This window comes from Pristiophorus japonicus, chromosome 19 (genome assembly GCF_044704955.1).
Source record: "Pristiophorus japonicus isolate sPriJap1 chromosome 19, sPriJap1.hap1, whole genome shotgun sequence".
Classification (NCBI taxonomy): domain Eukaryota; kingdom Metazoa; phylum Chordata; class Chondrichthyes; family Pristiophoridae; genus Pristiophorus; species Pristiophorus japonicus.
Window position 1 is genome coordinate 37,033,176 of NC_091995.1, and position 20,157 is coordinate 37,053,332.

Genomic DNA, 20,157 nt, shown 5'->3' on the forward strand with positions numbered 1-20,157 from the left:
AGACTGCTCTCTGCAGACACCACCGTCACCCTGCAGAAGGCAATTAATATGAGCTAAGCGTTCATGGCCTCGGTCTGTGATTCCAGAAGCCTGATGACGCAACCTCAGGACTCCAACACGGCAAGTACAGTGAACCGAATGGCGCCTTTCAGAGGCAAGACTTCTACCCTGAGTCCCGCAACCCTGAGTCTGCTGCAGGGGGCCAACCAGCCAGCCCCATGCTGGTGCTGTGGAGGAAATCACAGGGCCCACCAGTGCCGATACAGAGACTATACTTGCAAGGGCTGTAACACTAAAGGCCATCTCCAGCGAATGTGTAAAAGAAATTTTACTCACTGAGTCGCTGAAGAGTTGGCCGATCACCCAGACTCCAGCGCTGATGAAGACGAAGAGAGAGTCCAGAAGGCAGCTCAGCCCCAGGAAGAGGTATATGGAGTGTTTACCTGCCCCACCGAGAGTTCCCCGTTGAAAATAGAAGTCCAAATCGACGGTGTTCCAGTCTCGATGGAGGTCGACACGGGGCGAGCCAATCGCTGATGAATCAGGCGGCCTTCGGGAAACTCTGGGACAACCCTATCGAACAACCCAAAATGCTACCAATCCAGGGGAAGCTGCTCACTTACACAAACGACACCATCCCAGTCGTTATCGGGGTGGATGTCCAGGTGTCCTACGGCGGCGCGATGCACAAGCTGCCTTTGTGGATCGTTGCTGGTGATGGTCCAACGCTGCTAGGGAGAAGATGGATGAAACAAATCCAAATCTGTTGGAGCTTGGAAAGCCTGCAGACCCCGGCGATTGACGTCCTAGGCGGCCCCAAATTTGGATCCATCGCAGCACCTGAAGATCCTATCGTCCAACTCGACTGTGTGGCGACGACACAGACTGCACAACCCAACGGCGAGATGACCCAACCCGAACGACCAGACCTCATCTTCTGGACCGTGGCAGGACTCCGAGGGAAGAAGATCGACGCAGAAAGTAAATTCCCGACTTCAGTGGCAGAGCCTGGGGAGAAAAGGATCACCGCAGCCTACCTCGTGGAGAGAAAGAAGATGGCGCCCGCACCACGAGGTGAAGCGCCTGAAATCAAGATGGCCACGACCAGACCACGAGGGGCAGCGGTGAGGGAGCAACACGTGATGCCGAGCAGCGAACCGGATTGGTAAAGATTGCAAGGCCCTCTTAAAGGCAACAGGCAACCCAGAACAATTAAAGGGACTGTTCTACCTTTTGTACGGCGATGTCAATGATACTAATCTGAGAGATGTAATTAACAAACTCAAGTATCTAAATGTACCATTGAACAGCGATGCCAGTAGGATACGTGGCAAAGATGTAATTGATGAATACAAGTATCAAGTGTAATATTGTACAGCGATGCCGGTAATATATAGGGAAAATATGTAATTGAGGGAAAAGATGTAATTGACAAATGTGAATTAGTGCCTGAGTGCGATCGGAGCCAATGTATCATGAATATAAATTATGGAATAATATGTGATGCCACGTTCAATATGCACGTCGACAAAACCAAGGGCAACCTCACGTTTGAAACACCCAGGTCCGGTGGGCTACCCGATCATGTAGTCTGCGCCTCCGGGACCAATGTGATGCTCCAGGAAGTGTGGCCACACACAGTGGGAGCTTACCCACTGCAGGGCCAGCGATCAGCAGACGGCACAGGCACCACTACTGGCGCCCTGCCCCAGATCGGCCCGACCCCTCTGGCCACCCGGGCCAGCAACTGGAGCAAGAGGCCAGCAACCTCCAACCCTCCCGACGGGACCTGGGATGACCAGGCTCACACTACCGCTGAAGGGCAGCAGGGAGACCCTGCAGCCCTCAAAGGAGGACAGGGAGGCCACACATTCCTGTGGCTCTGCCCACCACTAGGCAACGGAAAAGGCCCTGAGACCCAGCCAAGGGAGCGATCCGAGCCCACCCAGCTGGTAGGGGGCGCAGCACCGCCATCAGACAACCTGGATACAGTTCCCGGGCACTCTGGAACTAGCGTCCTCACCCACCTGCACCTACACCCCAGGGGCAAGACTGTAATACCACGTCTGTACCTTACCTGTCATATGTACTCGTTCCACTTCTGCAAGACCCAATCAGTGATGCAACCAATCCTACTTTTTTTTTCCATTCTCTGTACATGTATGTAAATGCAGATGTCGAGCCACACACATGGTCTATGAATGGGGGGGGAGGGGGGGAAATGGGGATATATAGCCATGGACATACATGGATCACACCCAGAACCCACTCAAACCCCCACTGCAACCTCCAACCGTCCACTACTGACCAGTTCCCAATTTTGTGGCAGTAAGGACTTGGGGGTCCACAGGGAGAGAGCCGTTCCCAAGCATAGACAAAGTACAAGGGCTTTGGGCACTCAAGTCGAGGGCCAGAGCACACAGTGCAAAGGCCAGTGGCACAAGACTTAGGGGGAAGTGATGTTGCATATGTATATACCTTGTGCACTCAATGTACAGTTACATAAGACCATTGAATGTATCTCTACACTGTACACAATATGCCTGTACCACCAGAGGGTGCAACTGGTGGAGACCTAGAGGTCACCTGCACACCGCAGGTAAACAGGTATAAAAGGGGGCTCACCTTACTGTAACCTCATTCAGGAGCTGCAATAAATGGACTAAGGTCTCAACAGTTCAAATACAATATCTCACCTTGTGGAGTCATTACTAGAGTGCTTACAGGCACAACAATGACGACATAAAGTTCCTTCTGACCGCCCATGCAATGCGTGACAGGGCTGTAGGCTTGTCCAGGATTGCTGCCTTACCAAAAGTACAGGGCTGCATTGATTGTACCCACCTCGCCTTGCGAGCACCTTTAGAGGATTCTGAGATGGACAGGAACAGAACAGGCTTCCACTCCATTAATGTGCAGCTCATGTGTGACGACATGCATTGCATCATGTCAGTTGAGGCAAGATACCCTGGGAGCACCCATGATGCATTCATCCTACTTGAAAGTGCTATATCTGCCATGTTTCAGCAGCAGCCAGAAGGGCAGAGCTGGCTACTGGGGGAGAAAGGGTGCGGCCTCGGCACTTTAAATCAGAATAAATCATGTGCCCAATTAGTTTAGTGTGGTAATTATCACTTTACAACTGCAACCAATTTAGAATTGGTTTCCTAAGTACTTTGTTAAATCCACTTTTTGTTTCGGTTCATGAACCATTACAACATCCTTACTAGGTATTGTGATTACATCAAGGTCTCTTATAGCATGATGCCCCCACGCGTAACCCGGACGGAAGCTGACCAGGAATACAACATGTCGCACATTGCAATGCGCAGCATAATAGAGAGAGCCATTGACATCTTGAAGCAGCGTTTCCGATACCTGGACTATTCCGAAGGCTACTTGCTATACTCCTCTGAGATGGTCGGTCAGTTCACTGTTGTCTGCTGCATGCTGCATAACTTAGCCATCATGAGGCAGCAGCAGATGGTAGTGGAAGACACACCTGAGGTGGGAGTGGCTGATGATAATGATGAGGAAGATGCAGATGACGGGGAGGAGGACGAGGGCGAGGAAGCCATGCAACTACCTGAACCAGGAGCACGATGGCGGGGCGTCATGCCCCTTTAATGATTGCTTGAGCCTTTTGCCAGCAGCTCACCTGTGAACGCTTTGCTGCCTGAGGATTGGCTAACCAACAGAAAACAGAGAGTCGGGATAAATCAGTCATTTTCCGGTTGGCAAACAGTAACTAGTGGGGTACTGCAGGGATCGGTGCTGGGACCTCAACTATTTACAATCTATATTAATGACTTGGATGAACGGAACGAGTGTAATGTAGCCAAGTTTGCTGATGATATAAAGATGGGTGGGAAAGCAAACTGTGAGGAGGACACAAACAATCTGCAAAGAGATATAGACAGGCAAATGAGTGGGCAAAAATTTGGCAGATGGATTATAATGTAGGAAAATGTGAGGTTATCCACTTTGGCAAAAAAAATAGAAAAGCAGATTATAATTTAAATGGAGTAAAATTGCAAAGTGTTGCAATACAGAGAGACCTGGGGTCCTTGTGCATGAAACACAACAAGTTAGTATGCAGGTACTGCAAGTAATCAGGACGGCAAATGGAATGTTGGCCTTTATTGCAAGGGGGATGGAGTATAAAAGCAGAGAAGTCCTGCTACAACTGTACAGGGTATTGGTGTGACCACACCTGGAGTACTGCGTACAGTTTTGGTCTCCGTATTTAAGGAAGGATATACTTGCTTTGGAGGCAGTTCAGAGAAGGTTCACTAGGTTGATTCTGGACATGAAGGGGTTGACTTATGAGCATAGGTTGAGTAAGTTGGGCCTCTACTCTTTGGCGTTCAGAAGAATGAGAGGTGATCTTATCAAGCCATATAAGATAATGAGAGGGCTGGACATTGGATGCAGAGAGGATATTTCAACTGATAGGGGAAACTAAAACTAGGGGGACATAGTCTCAGAATAAGAGGCCGCCCATTTAAAACTGAGATGAGGAGGAATTTCTTCTCTCAGAGGGTTGTAAATCTGTGGCATTCTCTGCCCCAGAGAGCTGTGGAGGCTGTGTCATTGAATATATTTAAGGCGTAGATCGATAGATTTTTGATCGATAAGCGAATAAAGGGTTATGGAGAGTGGGCAGGGAAGTGGAACTGAATCCATGATCAGATCAGCCATGATCTTATTGAATGGGAGCAGGCTCGAGGAGCCGTATGGCCTACTCCTGCTCCTATTTCTGGTGTTCTTGTGTTCAGCCGCAATTATTCCAACATGGACCATGTTTACTGTTTGGACCTGTTCCGTAATTATAAGTTGTGTTAATGGACAAATGATGGAAATGATTCTTCTTTACTTCAGAGGTTGTGTTAATAATCGAACACATAATGGAAGTGATTCAGTTATAATTTAAAATATATTTTATTCAAAAGTGTAACAAATATTTATTTGTACTTAACTTAACTTTAATGAACATTTTCTTGTATCAAACTTGAAAAATTTCACTTAAGATCACTTGGAAACTTTAAGATCACTTACAAACTCTAAGATCACTTAAAAACTTTAAGGTCACTTACTAACTTTTAAACCTTTAATTTGAGAACAGTTACAACAGTAACAATAATAATAACAACAATAGCAGCAGCAAAGAAAGGCTGCACCCAACTCTCCTTAACCTTATTCTAAGAGCACCCGCTGCGCTTGGTCTTGTTGACTCCACCCCTGCCCGCAGGCAGTGGCACAGCGTTTCTCGGGTTGGAACCAAGCTTATTCTTTCGAACCTCTCAGGTAATGTGCACTTGTTGATGGGGTCGTGGGCAGGCAGAAATGTGGAAGGCCCAGCTTGGGCCTCTTCAGAGGCTGGTCTGGGGATTGGAGTGGGAGTGACAGTTGATTCTGCCAATGGGCGTGGAGTCTGGGCACATTCTCTTATTGCAGCAGCTAACTCCAAAATTCCCTCCCTCATGTGCCCTGACAGTGTGTCAACTATCTCCAACATTCTCTCCCTCATGTTCGCCGACAGTGTCTCACCTACCTGTGACATGCCCTCCCTCATGTTAAGCAAAAGTGCTTCAACGACCTGCAACATTCCCTCCCTCATGTTAAGCAAAAGTGCTTCAACGACCTGCAACATTCCCTCCCTCATGTTCACTGAGCATGTTTGAGCCAACTACGACATTCCCTCCTACATGTTCACTGACAGCGCATCAGATACCTGTGACAATACCTCCCTCATGTGCACCAACATGGTTTCAGCTGACTGAGATATTCCCTCCCTCACGTTCCCAGACAGCGTCCCATTTCTCCTGACAGTTCCGATACCTCATCACCCACCACACTGATGGTGTCGAGGTGTGATCGCGTTAGATTACTGCTCTCCACACTCATTGCCATCATCTGAACCACATCTGTTCAGTCCTGCACCTCAGGAGAGCACTGTCGAGCTTCCCTTCCCCTCCTCATCTGGGTGTGGCTCGCTGCATCCCACTGGGACCCGCATCCTCGGACGGTAGGGCCCTGTGTGTGCCTCGCTGCACCCCACCACTGGGACCCGCAGCCTCGGACGGTGGGGAGGTGTGCCTCGCTGCACCCCACTACTGGGACCCGCAGCCTCGGACGGTGGGGCCCTGTGTGTGCCTCGCTGCACCCCACTGGGATCCCCAGCCTCGGACGGTGGGAAACCATGGAATGTCCCACCAACACTCAAACCACTCCTCAGGGAAGGGGCTGGCACCTCAATGGACGGCGCTTGCACCTCCTCCAAAGTGAGTAAAACAGTGGGAGCTTCATCCATCCCCTCTTAACAATTCGGAAAGCCGGACTGTGGAATTTGCAGGACTTACCCTCTCCCTTGAGTGCGGGCCCAGCTTGTGCAGTGGTGGTTGCCTTTCTCCAGGCAGGACCCATCAAATCAGTGACCCTCTCTTCTAAGGCTGTCAGTGGGTGCAGATTTGCCGGGCCTCCTCCTGTTCAAGCTCTTGCCCTTGTATTATATGCCACCTTCCTCTGCAAAGATCAAAATACAACTTTTTAGAGAGGGTGTCTTTCTGCTGGGTGGGTCGTATACAGCTGGTCACCTTTACATTACAATTGCAATTGCATTGAATAAATGCAAATATTACTTACTTTAACTGCTTGACCAAGCTCCTGCCACTTCTTTTTGCAATGGCCTCCAGACCTCGTAATAGTCTCCATTGCACAGTAATCTTCTGCAATTTGGTTCCAGCGTTTCTTCATTTCTTTGGCTGGAACTTTGATGTGACCTCTGCTGGAGTCCAGCTCATGCCATCTGCCCTCAATCACATTAACTAGTGCCTCCACTTCATCCTGTAAGAAATTCTTGGTCTTGGCTCCGCGTTGCATCTTGTATTGCAGCTCCGATTTTTCCAATGATAATTAAAGTTCTCACACAGCACTCAACATTCTGACACACCCAAGTGGCTCTTTAAAAATGGCCGGTTGCAGAGCGGGAGCTGTACGCTGCATGCGGGCACACAGGAATCACGTCAAAAACGTCCTTTTTTTCCAGTGCATGTGCAGAAGGGGTGACATGCTTTTTTCAGCTTCAGACGGTAGGCTCCACCCCCCCGAGGCTACAGGCTGTGCGGTGCCAATTTTGAAAAATAGAGCGGGGAAACTTGGCACATTTATTTTTGTTGTAGTTCTGGCCGAGAAAAACGGGCATAACTCCGGCAATATGACAAAAAACGGCTTTGGGCAAAATTGAGCCCATCGAGTGCCCCTTTCATGTCTGTGGTGAAAAACCACTGGCTAAAGGATTCTTGAATTCCCAACCACAATGGACATTGTGTTGTATTGTCTTAAGTATCTTGGGACATTTTACTACATTATAGGTGCTATATAAATGGAAGTTGTTGTTGTTGTTGCATTCGGCATATTCTAACTGATTTGGGATCTTATTCTCTAAAGTAAATCGATGCCGCTCTCGATGTAAAAACTAATTTGCAGCCATGATAATTGCGAGTTAATTTATGCCAATTATGGATCATGTCTAAAGCTATCATTACAAGTACTGAAGAGAATAAGGTGAATACTCCAAATGCAATGGGGACTAATGGCAAATTAATTTCACAATTCAGGGAGAGAGTGTTGATCATTTCTATCACTATTGACCGACCAATACTTCACAATCATAGAATCATAGAATGGTTACACCATGGAAGGCCATTCAGCCCATCGAGCCCGTGCCGCTTCTCTGCAAGAGCACGTCGTCTAGTCCCACTCCCCCACCCTTTCTCTGTATCCCTGCAAATGTTTTTTCTTTCAAGTACTTATCCACCTCCCTTTTGAAAGCCATGATTGAATCTGCCTGCACCACGTTCTCAGGCAGTCCATTCCAGATCCTAACCAAACTGTTTCTCCTCATGTCGCCTTCGGTTCTTTTGCCAATCACCTTAAATCTGTGCCCTCTGGTTCTCGGCCCTTCTGCCAACGGGAACAGTTTCTCTCTATCTACTCTGTCCAGATCCCTTGTGATTTTGAATCTCCTCTCTCAAATCTCCTCTCAACCTGCTCTGCTTGGAGGAGAACAACCCCAGCTTCTCCAGTCTATCCATGTAACTGAAGCCCCTCATCCCTGGAACCATTCTTGTAACTCTTTTCTGCACCCTCTCTAAGGCCTTCACATGACTATCCCCAAATGGGAGTTAGTATTGATATTGAATGATATTAACGAAAAGAAGCAAAGCAACATAGTCTGAGAATTTTGCATGCATTAGAAACTTGTTAATAACGGCCCAGAAAGTCCAGTTTCTCCTTCCCGCAGGCATTCGACTGGATTCTAGGATAAAGAAGCACACTTACCTGAAGCTGCTGTGCCCACGCGAGTTCCCGGTCCTGAGGCCTCCACTGACTGCGCGTCGCAGTGCGTGCACGCCAGGATGGGCGCAGGGCTGGAGCTGCAGTCACATGGCTCTGGGCAGCCAATCAGGTAAAGTATGTTCTCATTCATAATAATGGGAACTCCATAAGTTGGAGTTCTCATTATTATGAATGGGAAACAGCTCCCAAAACACACACAACCAATAATAAAAATTAGAAAAAATGCACAACATATTTATGTATTTCAAAAATATTTATTTTTCTGATTTTTTAAAAAGTTGTTTAAAATTATTGTTTAAAATAAACTTACCACAGTGGGGAGCGTTTTTAACAATAAAATGTGCTTTTAAAATGTTATTTTACTGTGTTTTTGTGTATTTTAACATTCTTACGCCTGTAAAAATAGGCTATGCGCCTGCTTTTATCAGGAGCAAGAGTTTTCAGGACATCCGCTGGGCAAGAGATGAGTAAATCCCGCAATCTTGCCCTTGCAAATGTCCTCGCTCCCGAGATGTGGACGATCTGTCAAGGTCCAGCTTGACAGGTCGGAAAAGCCGGTTTTCAGCGCATGCGCATTGTGCGCTGCAAACCGGCTTTCGCGATGCCTTCCCGGGACTGTCCACTCCGGAGGGACCCAGTGAGGCCGGGATTGCTGGGCCAATACAGATTGGAGTAAATGTGCACTCAAAATTGTGACGCAGAAGCTCGTTGATGCCATCACGGAAAGGCAGATCACACGTTTTTGGTTAGGTGAACAATATGTTGATAGTCTCCATCATTATCCTTGCAGTGTGGTATCAATGGTCATGTCGCACTGGAACGAGGCCGTGACTCAAAGAAACGTATAAGTGGACTAACCAATTTTAGCACCACTGACCTCCATAGTATCAAACCCACAGGCTCTCGCTGACCGCTTCAAGGATGCTAACATTTGGTTCCGGAAAAAACAACACATCTCGCTTGCTGCTGAAAGCCCGCAACTGTTTCCAGAAAGGAAATTGGTTCCCGTCCTGCTCTCGTCGAAAAAGGGTTATATATTCATTCAGACTGACAAACCAATATACACGCCCAACGAACTTGGTGAGTACTACTATAATGCACACGTTTCAATATTTACATTAATATATTGACCGAAATGGCGAGCGAAGCCTGTGTGTTGAATGGGTTGGCGCAGCCTGTGTTCGGTCCCTCCAATTATGAAAGCTAGGCGACGATCGGAGACCAAAAGCAACACAGGTAGAAAGTTGTCGTGGTTGTTAATGCTAAATGGCCATTATGGTCGAAGGCGTCAGTTCTGCAACCTGTCTAATATTATTTCCATTGCGTTCAATGCAACTAGTAACAAAGTCGATGTTAACAATAATTATGTGGCGCAGTCCTGCAATGAGTGACTGCTTGGGGTGGGTGGGGGGGAGGAGGGACACAGGGTGAAAATTGCAACAAAACATACCGATATATTCCAGTGAAATTAGTTACATCTAAGTCTTACATCACTAAGAACAGGTTTCTATGGGAGATCTTCAAATCAACTTAAACAGGGACAGGGCGATATTTTGAGAAGATTGGCTGGGATGCTGAAAAAGGGAGAGCTTCCGACTCACTATTGCCCTTTTTATGCAATGGGACATCTCAGGTGGAGGCACAGAATGGGCGGTGTCGTATCGGTCGCCTGTTACACTCTGCGCCTGATACTCCGTTCCATTAACTTCGATAGAACTAAAGAGGGAAAAGAAAGACTTGCATTTATATAGCGCCTTTCATGATCCCCGGTCATCCCAAAGCATTTTACAACCCATGAAGTAATTTTGGAGTGTAGTCACTGTTGTAATGTGGGAAACGTGGCAGTCAATTTGCACACAGCAAGCTCCCACAAACAGCTATGTAATAAAGATATGTATCTGCATTTTCATTGAGTAATAACTATTGGCCCCGGGACACCAGGGATAATTCCCCTGCTCTTCTTTGAAATAGTGCCACGGGACCTTTTACGTCCACCCGAGAGAGCAGACGGGGCCTCGGTTTATCATCTCATCTGAATGATGGCACCTCCGACAGTGCAGCGCTGCCTCAGCACAGCACTGGAAGTGTTAGCCTAGATTTATGTGCTCAAGTCTATGGAGTGGCACTTGAATCCATGACCTTCTAACTCCAAGAGAGATGTTACCCATTATCATCATAGGCAGTCCCTTAAAATCAAGACTTGGTTCCACTCGATAAGTGAGTTCTCAGGTGACTGTACAGTCTAATACGGGAACCTGTCACAGGTGGGACAGAGAGTGGTTGGAGGAAAGGGTGGGGAGGACTGGTTTGCCGCACACTCTTTCCGCTGCCTGTGCTTGCTTTCTGCATGCTCTCGGCGACGGGACTCGAGGTGCTCAGCGCCCTCCCGGATGCACGTCCTCCACTTTGGCCGGTCTTTGGCCAGGGACTCCCTGTGGAGAGAAACAAAGTTAACATTTCAGGTCAATGACCCTTTGTCAGAACTGGCAACGGTTCAAAATGTAACACATTCTTAAGGAAGTGCAAGGGGCACTAAAAAAGGAAGGGAGGAAAGAATAAAAGGTGAGGTTCTGTGATAGGGTGGAAGGAAGCAGAGATTTGAGAGACAAAAGAGATGTTGGGCCAAATTGAGATGGTAATGGCAGAAGTTTTTGTATTAGTGCTGAGGTGAGTCCATTTGTTGTCTTTTACTGTGCAGTGCGTTACAGGATCTTTACTCTGGATCATTATATGAGACCAGTGAGCGAGAAGATTGAAATAGCCTTTCACGTGAGTACATTTGGAATTAAGTAGAAACATAGAAATTTATGGCACAGAAGGAGGACACTTGGCCCATCATGTCTGCGCCGTTCAAAAAAGAGCTACCCAGCCTAATCCTACTTTCCAGCTCTTGGTCCGTAGCCCTGTAGGTGACGGCACTTCAGGTGCACATCCAAGCACTTTTTTAAATGCTATGAGGGTTTCTGCCTCCACCACGCTTTCAGGCAGTGAATTCCAGAGCCCCACCACTCTCCACATGAAACAAATTCCCCTCAATTCTCTTCTAATCCTTCTACCAATTACTTTAAATCCAGCCCCCTGGATAGTGACCCCTCTGCTAAGGGGAATAGGTCTTTCTATCCACTCTATCTAGGCCCTCATAATTTTATGCACCTCAATTAAACCTCCAGTCATCCTCCTCTCTTCCAAGGAAAACAACCCCAGCCTATCCAATTGTTCTTCATCGCTAAAATTCTCCAGTCCAGGCAACATTCTCATCAATCTCCCCTGTACCCTCTCCAGTGCTATCACATCTTTCCTGTGGTGTGGTGACCAGAACTACATGCAGTACACCAGCTGTGGCCTAACTGGTGTTTTATACATTTCAAGTATAACCTCCCTGCTCTATGCCTTGGGTAATAAAGGCAAGTATCCCGTATGCCTTGTTAACCACCTTATCTACCTGGCCTGCTACCTTCAGGGATCTGTGGACATGCACTCCCAGGTCCCTCTGTTCCTTTACATTCCTCAGCATCCTACCAATTATTGTGTATTCCCTTGCCTTGTTAGCCCTCCCCAAATGCATTAACTCACACTTCTGCAGATTGACTTCCATTTGCCACTGTTCTGCCCACCTGACAAGTCCATCGATATCTTCCTGCAGCCCACAGCTATCTTCCTCACTATCAACCATTCAACCAAGTTTTGAATCATCTGCAAGCTTCTCAATCACGCTCCTTACATTGAAGTCTAAATCATCGATACATATCGCAAAAGCAGATGACCAAATGCATCTTTCCACCAATTTTCGATCGACAGCAAGCCACAAGTACCTTGGCTTCAATTTTCAATGTTCTGGCCAGGTATACTATCTATTCTATTTGATGGTCCTAGTTGGAAAAGCAGTGGGAAAGTCACCAGCGCTCTGTACTGGTAAGCTGTGCAATGTTAAACCTCTGTAGTAGCCCTGCATATCCCTGCGGGGTCAACAACCAGGGGGCATAAATTTAAAGTAATTGGTAGAAGGTTTAGAGGGGATTTGAGGGGAAATTTCTTCATCCAGAGGATGGTGGGGGGTCTGGAACTCATTGCCTGAAAGATTGATCGAGGCAGAAACTCTCACCAAATTTAAAAAGTCCCTGGATGTGCACTTGAAGTGCCGCAACCTACAGGGCTACGGACCAAAAGATGGAAAGTGGGATTAGGCTGGCTAGCTTTTTGTCGGCCGGCGCAGACACGATGGGCTGAAATGGCCTCCTTCCGTGCTGTAAACTTCTATGCTTCTATTGTTAATCAAAGATGTACAGCATAAGTCAAAATCTACAGTGGTAAGCAATTTTGAATTATGTTTCTGTACAAATAGTGGAATTACAGATCATGTAACTCCGTTTTATTTCCAATTATGTTCACGGGCACATTAATTAACAGAAATCAATTAGACATGTGATTTTGTCTAATTGTTGATTATTACTTATTGTGCACAGTCCGATTTATTCTTATGTACCATATTTTTAAAATGCTGATTTACTAAATTTCACCCTGGGTCTAACTTCAATTAATTGAGAATTGTTCTTTATTAGAGATTTGAAATGCATCTTTAATTTTTAACTTCAATTTCTGGGGCGTGGGGGGTTGGGTAGTTGGGGGTTGCCCAATTCTCCTACCATAACTCCATAACTCCATGGAAACCTGGACAAGCAGCCTAAACTGTTGTGGAACACCATTTCACGGGTTTTTTGGGGGGTTGGGAGGCTTTAACCAAACTTCCACCGCAGTATCAGGAGAATTCTGCAGCAATTATTGTGTTAATTACATGTGACCTGATATAAAATGGTGTGTAAACGCCGCCAGATATGAACAGCATTAAGGAATGCTGCTGTATTCACTCCAAATTTGAATGCATTCAATTCTCCTCCTAGACTTCCAGAAATGTGCAGTTGCCCAGCTTGTTGATGAAGTCAGGAAAAGTATTCACACGGCAATTAAAGATCCCGGATATCGCAGAGTGAGTTATAAAAGTATTTTAGAGATGAACCTTTCACTCCGACAAGATTCTACGCATTTTAAGAACATGCATCTTTTTGTTAAATGTACCAGCTAGTTTGTACAGAGTTGGTGAATATTGCACCCTCTGGTTCTTGTCAACCAGTGAACTCAGCAAGAATATAACACAGTGTTATTGGGAACGGTAGCTTGATGGTTATGTTACTAGACCCAATGATCCAGAGACATGGGACACTTCAAATCCCACCACAGCAGCTGGGGAATTTAAATTCAAAGAATAAATTAATCTGGAATAATAAAAAGCTAGTATCAGTAATGGTGACTACTGTATTTTTGTAAAAAAAACATCTGGTTCACTAATGTCCTTTAGGGAAGGAAATCTGCCATCCTTACCGGATACTGGCACGATGGACCAAATGACCTCCGACTGTTATATGCTATAGGAACATAGCAACTGGAATCGGTCATTCAGCCCCTCGAGCCTGCTCCGCAATTCAATAAGATCTTCGACCCGACTCCTTATCCCTTAATACCTTTGGTTAACCGAAAGCTATCAAACACCGATTTAAAATTAACAATTGACCTAGCATCAATTGCAGTTTGCGGAAGACAGTTCCAAACTTCTACCACCCTTTGTGTGGAGAAATGTCTCATAATTTCACTCCAAAAAGGTCTGGCTCTAATTTTTAGACTCTGCCCCCTAGTCCTAGAATCCCCAAACAGCGCAAATAGTTTCTCTCTATCTACCCCTTCTGTTCCCCTTAATATCTTGGGACCTAATATCCCACCGGGTCACCGTGTTATTGTCAATCTGTACTTGACACTAACCTTAGCTAAATCATTTATATCATATTAATAGGCTCCCTTTCCACACTGACCCAAGCAAGAGAGACACAAATCATGAGCTAGATTGCTGCCAGCCTGATTCAATGGACGGATTACATCACGGTGTATGAATGGCGGCCCGGAAATGGGCAATAAACATTCTCTGACCCTCGGGGAAAAAACATTGAAAATTGTTAAAAAGTATTTTTGTCACTTCCATAATTTCTATGGGCAGTGATTGATCGAGAAAAAGCAAGGGAAGTTGAAGTGCATCCGGGAGGGCGCTGAGCTTCTCGAGTATCATCGCTGAGAGCATGCAGAAATCAAGCGCATGCAGTGGAAGGAGCGTGCGACAAACCAGTCCCACCCACCCTTCCCTTCGACCACTGTCTGTCCCACCTGCGACAGAGACTGTGGTTCTCGTATTGGACTGGACAGCCACCTAAGAACCCATGCTAAGTCTTCCTCAATTCCGAGGAACTGCCGATGATGATGATGACAAATAAAAAAAATAAGGCTGTAGGTAAGCGATAGAGAAAAGCAGCACCTGTTTAATGATTCTCCGAGTGCCTGTTGTCCTGGCTGAGATGGTCAGAATAAGGATTTTCCCTGTTTCGCACTCCAGTGTACTGAGTAGTGACTGAAGACGCTGGATCAGATCCGCAGAAAGACAATGCAGTATGAGACTAACCATTGATACTCCGCGCCATATAGTTTTCATGGCAAACTGTTCCATCTATGGTTGTTATACATATCAAGTCCAAACACAAACTTACAGGATTTTTAAGTCCATAATTCTACAGGGCCCACATTCAAGCTGCAACTGCTAATTAAGAACCTTGCAACACTCACATCATCCAAGGGCTTTCCATAACGAAAACGGAAAGAAAGATTTGCATTTATATAGCTCCTTTCATGACCTCATGGTGTTCCAAAGTGCTTTACACCCAATGAATTACTTTTGAAGCGTAATCATTGCTGTAATGTAGGAAACGTGGCAGACAATTTACGCACAGCAAGCTCCCACAAACAGTAATGTGATAATGTTTTTAATGGCGTTGGTTGAGGGATAACTTTTGGTCAGAACACCAGTAATCCCCTGCTGTTCTTCGAAATAATGTCATGAGAACTTTTTACGTCCACGTGCGAGGACAGAGGGTGCCTCGTTTTAACATCTCATCTGAAAAAAGGCACCTCCGACAGTGTAGCACTCCCTTAATACTGCAGTGAGGTTTCAGGCTAGGTTATATGTTCCAGTCTCTGGAGTTGGTCTCTTATAAATCCTTCAAGATGTTTTTATTTGAATTGACTAGCTTGTACCCTCTCTCTCAACCTTCTGACTCATCGGCGAGAGAGCTGCCACTCAACCAAGGCTGACACAATCAAAGAATCTGACACTGATATGCTACTTGTTACATTTGGAATGGGCTTCAGGTTGAGCATTTTGAGCAAATGACACGCATCATCTATAGATTTGAGAATGTAAAGTGGAATTAAATGGGACAGCTGTGCTATCGTAATGCATGGCAACAAATGTGAAACTACTCGCCAAGATGTCCAACATATTAGTCACAGGTCGTGAACCAGTGTCAGCTGTGGCTCAGTGGGTAGCACACTCGCCTCTGGGTGAGACTGTGGTGGGTTCAGATCCCGCTGCAGGGACTTGAGCACATAAATCCAGTCTGTGCACTTCTGAGGGAGTGCTGCACTGTCAGAGGTGCTGTCTTTTGGATGGGACGTTAAACCGAAGCCCCGTCTGCCCTCTCGGGTGGGCATAAAAGATCCCAAGGCACTATTTCGAAGAAGAGATAATTAACCCTCAATCAACGTAACAGAAACAGATTATCTGGGTCGTTATCACATTGCTGTGTGTGGGAGCGTCCTGTGTGCAAATTGGCTGCTGCCTTTCCCACATTATAACCGTGGCTACACTTCAAAAGTACTTCATTGTCTTTGATATGTCCAGTGGTCATGAAAGGCGTGATAGAACTGCAAGTCTTTCTTTAAGTCTGAGCTGCATGCTGGCTGAGAATTCAGCAGCAGTTGGAAATGAGACACGTGCATAATAGTGCAGCACAGCATTGACCTGGTCAATCACTAACAGTGCCACCTAATTTTACAAGCTGGGTGTCCGTGTTCTTGCCGCAGGTAGGTTTTGCAACTGGTTTCCTGATTCAGAGCAAGCAGAGGCAATTGTACCATGTGTGTGTCAGGCACATGGGTCCTGGTAGCAAGGAGTCACCCAGTCTCCATGGAATTCCTTCTTTAATTGGCAGCCCATTTTACACTGGGCCACATTTTAATTTCCTTGACTTCAATGGGAAAGAAAATGGAGCAGAGTGGAAAATGGGTTGAGGGTCATCATCCCCATTTTATGCCGAAGGCCTGTTTCTCCCCACAATAACGAGGGCTAAAAATTCGGTATTGAGGCAGTGATGGTGCCGGGGTGCTACCTTTAGTGCTGGGCGATGTCCACCACCTCAAAGTGGGATATTCAGTTTTACCGCTCCAAGAGAAGAGCGGAGCGCTAAAGGAAGCTTTGCGCAATCCTCTTTGGGTGCTAGAGGCCCATCGTGGGGCAGGAGAGCAGGAGCGCTTCTCAATCTGAGCCGCTAGGATACCGGTATCCTAGCGCATAAACAGGAGGCGAGGTCGACCATGTGATACCTGCAAAAAAATGGAAGGGAGGCTACCAACAGCCCTCCACAGGTAAAAGAGGTAAGTAATTGTTAAAAAAATAGACTCTCAACACTGACCTTTTCATTCCCTGCGATGGAGCACGCTGTGTCCACCGGTACGCTCGCAGCCTTCCCCAAGAGGTGGGCGCCGGAGGGACTGGAGTGCATCATCCGCCCCCCCCCGGCAACCAAATTTTAATTTGATTTTTTTTGTCTAAAGTTTAATTTGTTTATTGTGCCGGTTTGAGTGGCCCCACTTTTGGCACTTGTATAATTTGTGTTTTTAGTATCCTCAAAAAAAAAACAAGGGGGCGCTTGTTTGAAAGTGTTTGGCGTGTCCCCTACCTTTAATCAGAGGGAACTTGATTTAATGTTTTATTTTGTTCACAACAAAATAGTTGGACAGCTATTGAGGCTGCCTGTAATTTCTGCGGTCTAGAGGAGCCCGTGTTCCATGTTTATGTTGAGTGTGTCTGGTTTCAGCGTCTCTTCCAATATTTAAAGGGGCTGCTCCTCAAATCCTGGTTGAACTTTAGTCCCACGCTCCTGATCTTTGGGCATCCTGTGTGGAGGGGAGCGGGCAGGTCGGAGGGCCTCCTCGTAGGACTGCTCCTGGGCATGGCCAAGCTGGCCATTAATCAGTCAAGGCAGCGGGCAGTCGAGGGGGTCGTTCAGCCCGACTGCCTGCCTCTCTTCCGTGGTTACATTCGAACCAGGGTATCCCTGGAGATTGAGCACGCGGTGTCCACCGGTACGCTCGTGGCCTTCCGCGAGAGATGGGCGCCGGAGAGAATGGAGTACATCATCGCCCAGCCACCAAATTTTAATTTGCCCGTTTAAATTAAAAGTTTAATTCGTCGGTATTTGTGTCCCTTTAATAAGGGGGCACTTAATTAATTGTTTTACCAAAATAGTTGTACAGCTATTGAGTTGAGAGTGGCTTAACTGATCACGTGATGTTCATCAGACTCAATAAAATTCCAGCCAGTTGGGTTTGGGAGATCCACGATGAGGCAGGTGGTTGTGAGGCTGGTGGATGAACTGGGAAAGTGTTATGTGATTGTTAAACCTTTTGCTAATAAACCGACCAGTTCTTAATAGCAATATGTTGCTATTCATTCTTAAGCAAATGACCCCTGAAGCAAATACATTACAACCTCCAGCGAAGAAATGCCAAAAATGCAGTGGGACTGGAAATCATGTTGGGTGGGTTGCGACCAGCAGGCAGTATCATATCAGCTGCCGACTAAAGTCCCAGCCCGATATTCAGTCTGAGAGAAGGAACATATATCAGAGGCACTAGTATGGAAGGTGGCATCGTCAGAACAGATGCGACGGAGACGGAAAAACTGGGAGAATGGAATGGAGTCCTTACAGGATGTGGGGTGGGAGGAAGTGTCGTCCAGGTAGCTCAGTGGGCCTACAGTGAATGTTTGTCAATAGCCTCTCCCCAGAAATGGAGACAGAGAAGTCGAGGAAGGGAAGGGAAGAGTTGGAGATGGACCAGGTGAAGGTGAGGGAAGGGGGAAATTGGATGCAAAGTGAATGACATTTTCAAGTTCAAGGCGAGAGCAGGAAACGGCACCGGTACAGTCATCAATGTCGGAAAAAGAGGTGAGGGAAGGGACCCGAATAGGACTGAAACAAAGAATGTTCCACATGTCCCACAACAAGGCAGGTATAGCTCAGACCCATGTGGGTTTTCAGAGCAACACTTTTCAGCACCGATATTCAGTCTGTTGACTTCAGTAGAACTGAATATCAGGCGGGATGTATAAGAACATAAGAACATAAGAAATAGGAACAGTAGTAGGCCATACGGCCCCTCGAGCCTTTTCGCCATTCAATAAGATCATGGCTGATCTGATCATGGACTCAGCTCCACTTCCCCGCCCGCTCTCCATAACCCCTTATCCCCTTATCCCCTTATCATTGAAGAAACTGTCTATTTCTGTCTTAAATTTATTCAATGTCCCAGTTTCCACAGCTCTCTGAGGCAGCGAATTCCACAGATTTACAACCTTCTGAGAGAAGAAATTTCTCCTCATCTCAGTTTTAAATGGGCAGCCCCTTATTCTAAGATCATGCCCTCTAGTTCTAGTCTCCCCTATCAGTGGAAACATCCTCTCGGCATCCATCTTGTCAAGCCCCCTCATAATCTTATATGTTTCAATAAGATCACCTCTCATTCTTCTAAATTCCAATGAGTAGAGGCTCAACCTACTCAACATTTTCTCATAAGTCAAACGCCTCATCCCTGGAATCAACCAAGTGAACCTTCTCTGAACTGCTTCCAAAGCAAGTAGATCCTTTCGTAAATATGGAAACCAAAACCGCACGCAGTATTCCAGGTGTCGCCTCACCTATACCTTGTATAGCTGCAGCAAGACTTCTCTGCTTTTATACTCCTTCCCCTTCGCAATAAAGGCCAAGATACCATTCGCCTTCCTGATCACTTACTGTACCTGTATACTATCCTTTTGTGTTTTATGAACAAGTACCCCCAGGTACTGCTGTACTGCAGCACTTTGCAATTTTTCTCCATTTAAATAATAACTTGTTCCTTGATTTTTTTCTGCCAAAGTGCATGACCTCATACTTTCCAACATTATACTCCATCTGCCAAATTTTTGCCCACTAACTTAGCCTGTCTATGTCCTTTTGCAGATTTTTTGTGTCCTCCTCACACATTGCTTTTCCTCCCACCTTTGTATTATTTAAATGGAAAAAGATTGCAAAGTACAGTGGGACCCAGGGGTACTTGTGCATGAAACACAGAAGGATAGTAAAACAGGCGACCGATAGAATATGTTGGTTTAGCGTCAGTGTCCAAGTCGAATTTTTACCCCAATACATTCATCATCTCTATTTATTTTTATTATCGAGGTGTAACCATTGTGAGATAGAATCGAGAAAAATACTGAAGGATGTTCCGTTTTCCTTTTCTAAACAGGCCCGGCAACTGGCGAATTGAGGTGCAGTTTTACGAGTCACCAGCATCCCTCGCATCCGCGCAATTTGAGGTCAAGGAATTCGGTAACCTTGTTAACGTTAATATTTTGGGAGAGAAAAAAGTATGAATTATTTTCAGTTGTTTCTGCCAGGTCTTCAAGTTACGTTTGGGAGGTTCTTAAATCTCACGGTTTATTGGCCCTGAAATTCCGGTAGGATTATTCTTTTGGACAAACGTCTCCGACCCGAGAATTTTTACGAAATTACCTCGTGGTCCCGGAGGTACCTGCGATTCCAGTGGGGAAGCCTTCTCTTCCCGCACTGTGGAGTGCACTCCCGTCCTCTAGGTTCCAACGCA

General features: G+C 46.3%; 1 protein-coding gene across 1 annotated transcript in view; it reads left to right on the plus strand.

Annotated features, from left to right (window-relative positions):
- The window catches only part of LOC139230174 (complement C4-like), a 231,338-nt gene that overhangs the window by 38,730 nt on the left and 172,451 nt on the right, over positions 1-20,157 (plus strand). Inside the window, exons 3-6 of the mRNA XM_070862016.1 lie at positions 9,261-9,441; positions 11,060-11,130; positions 13,260-13,345; positions 19,801-19,883. Of these exons, the coding sequence (XP_070718117.1) occupies positions 9,261-9,441; positions 11,060-11,130; positions 13,260-13,345; positions 19,801-19,883 (421 nt within the window). The remainder of the gene's footprint in view (positions 1-9,260; positions 9,442-11,059; positions 11,131-13,259; positions 13,346-19,800; positions 19,884-20,157) is intronic.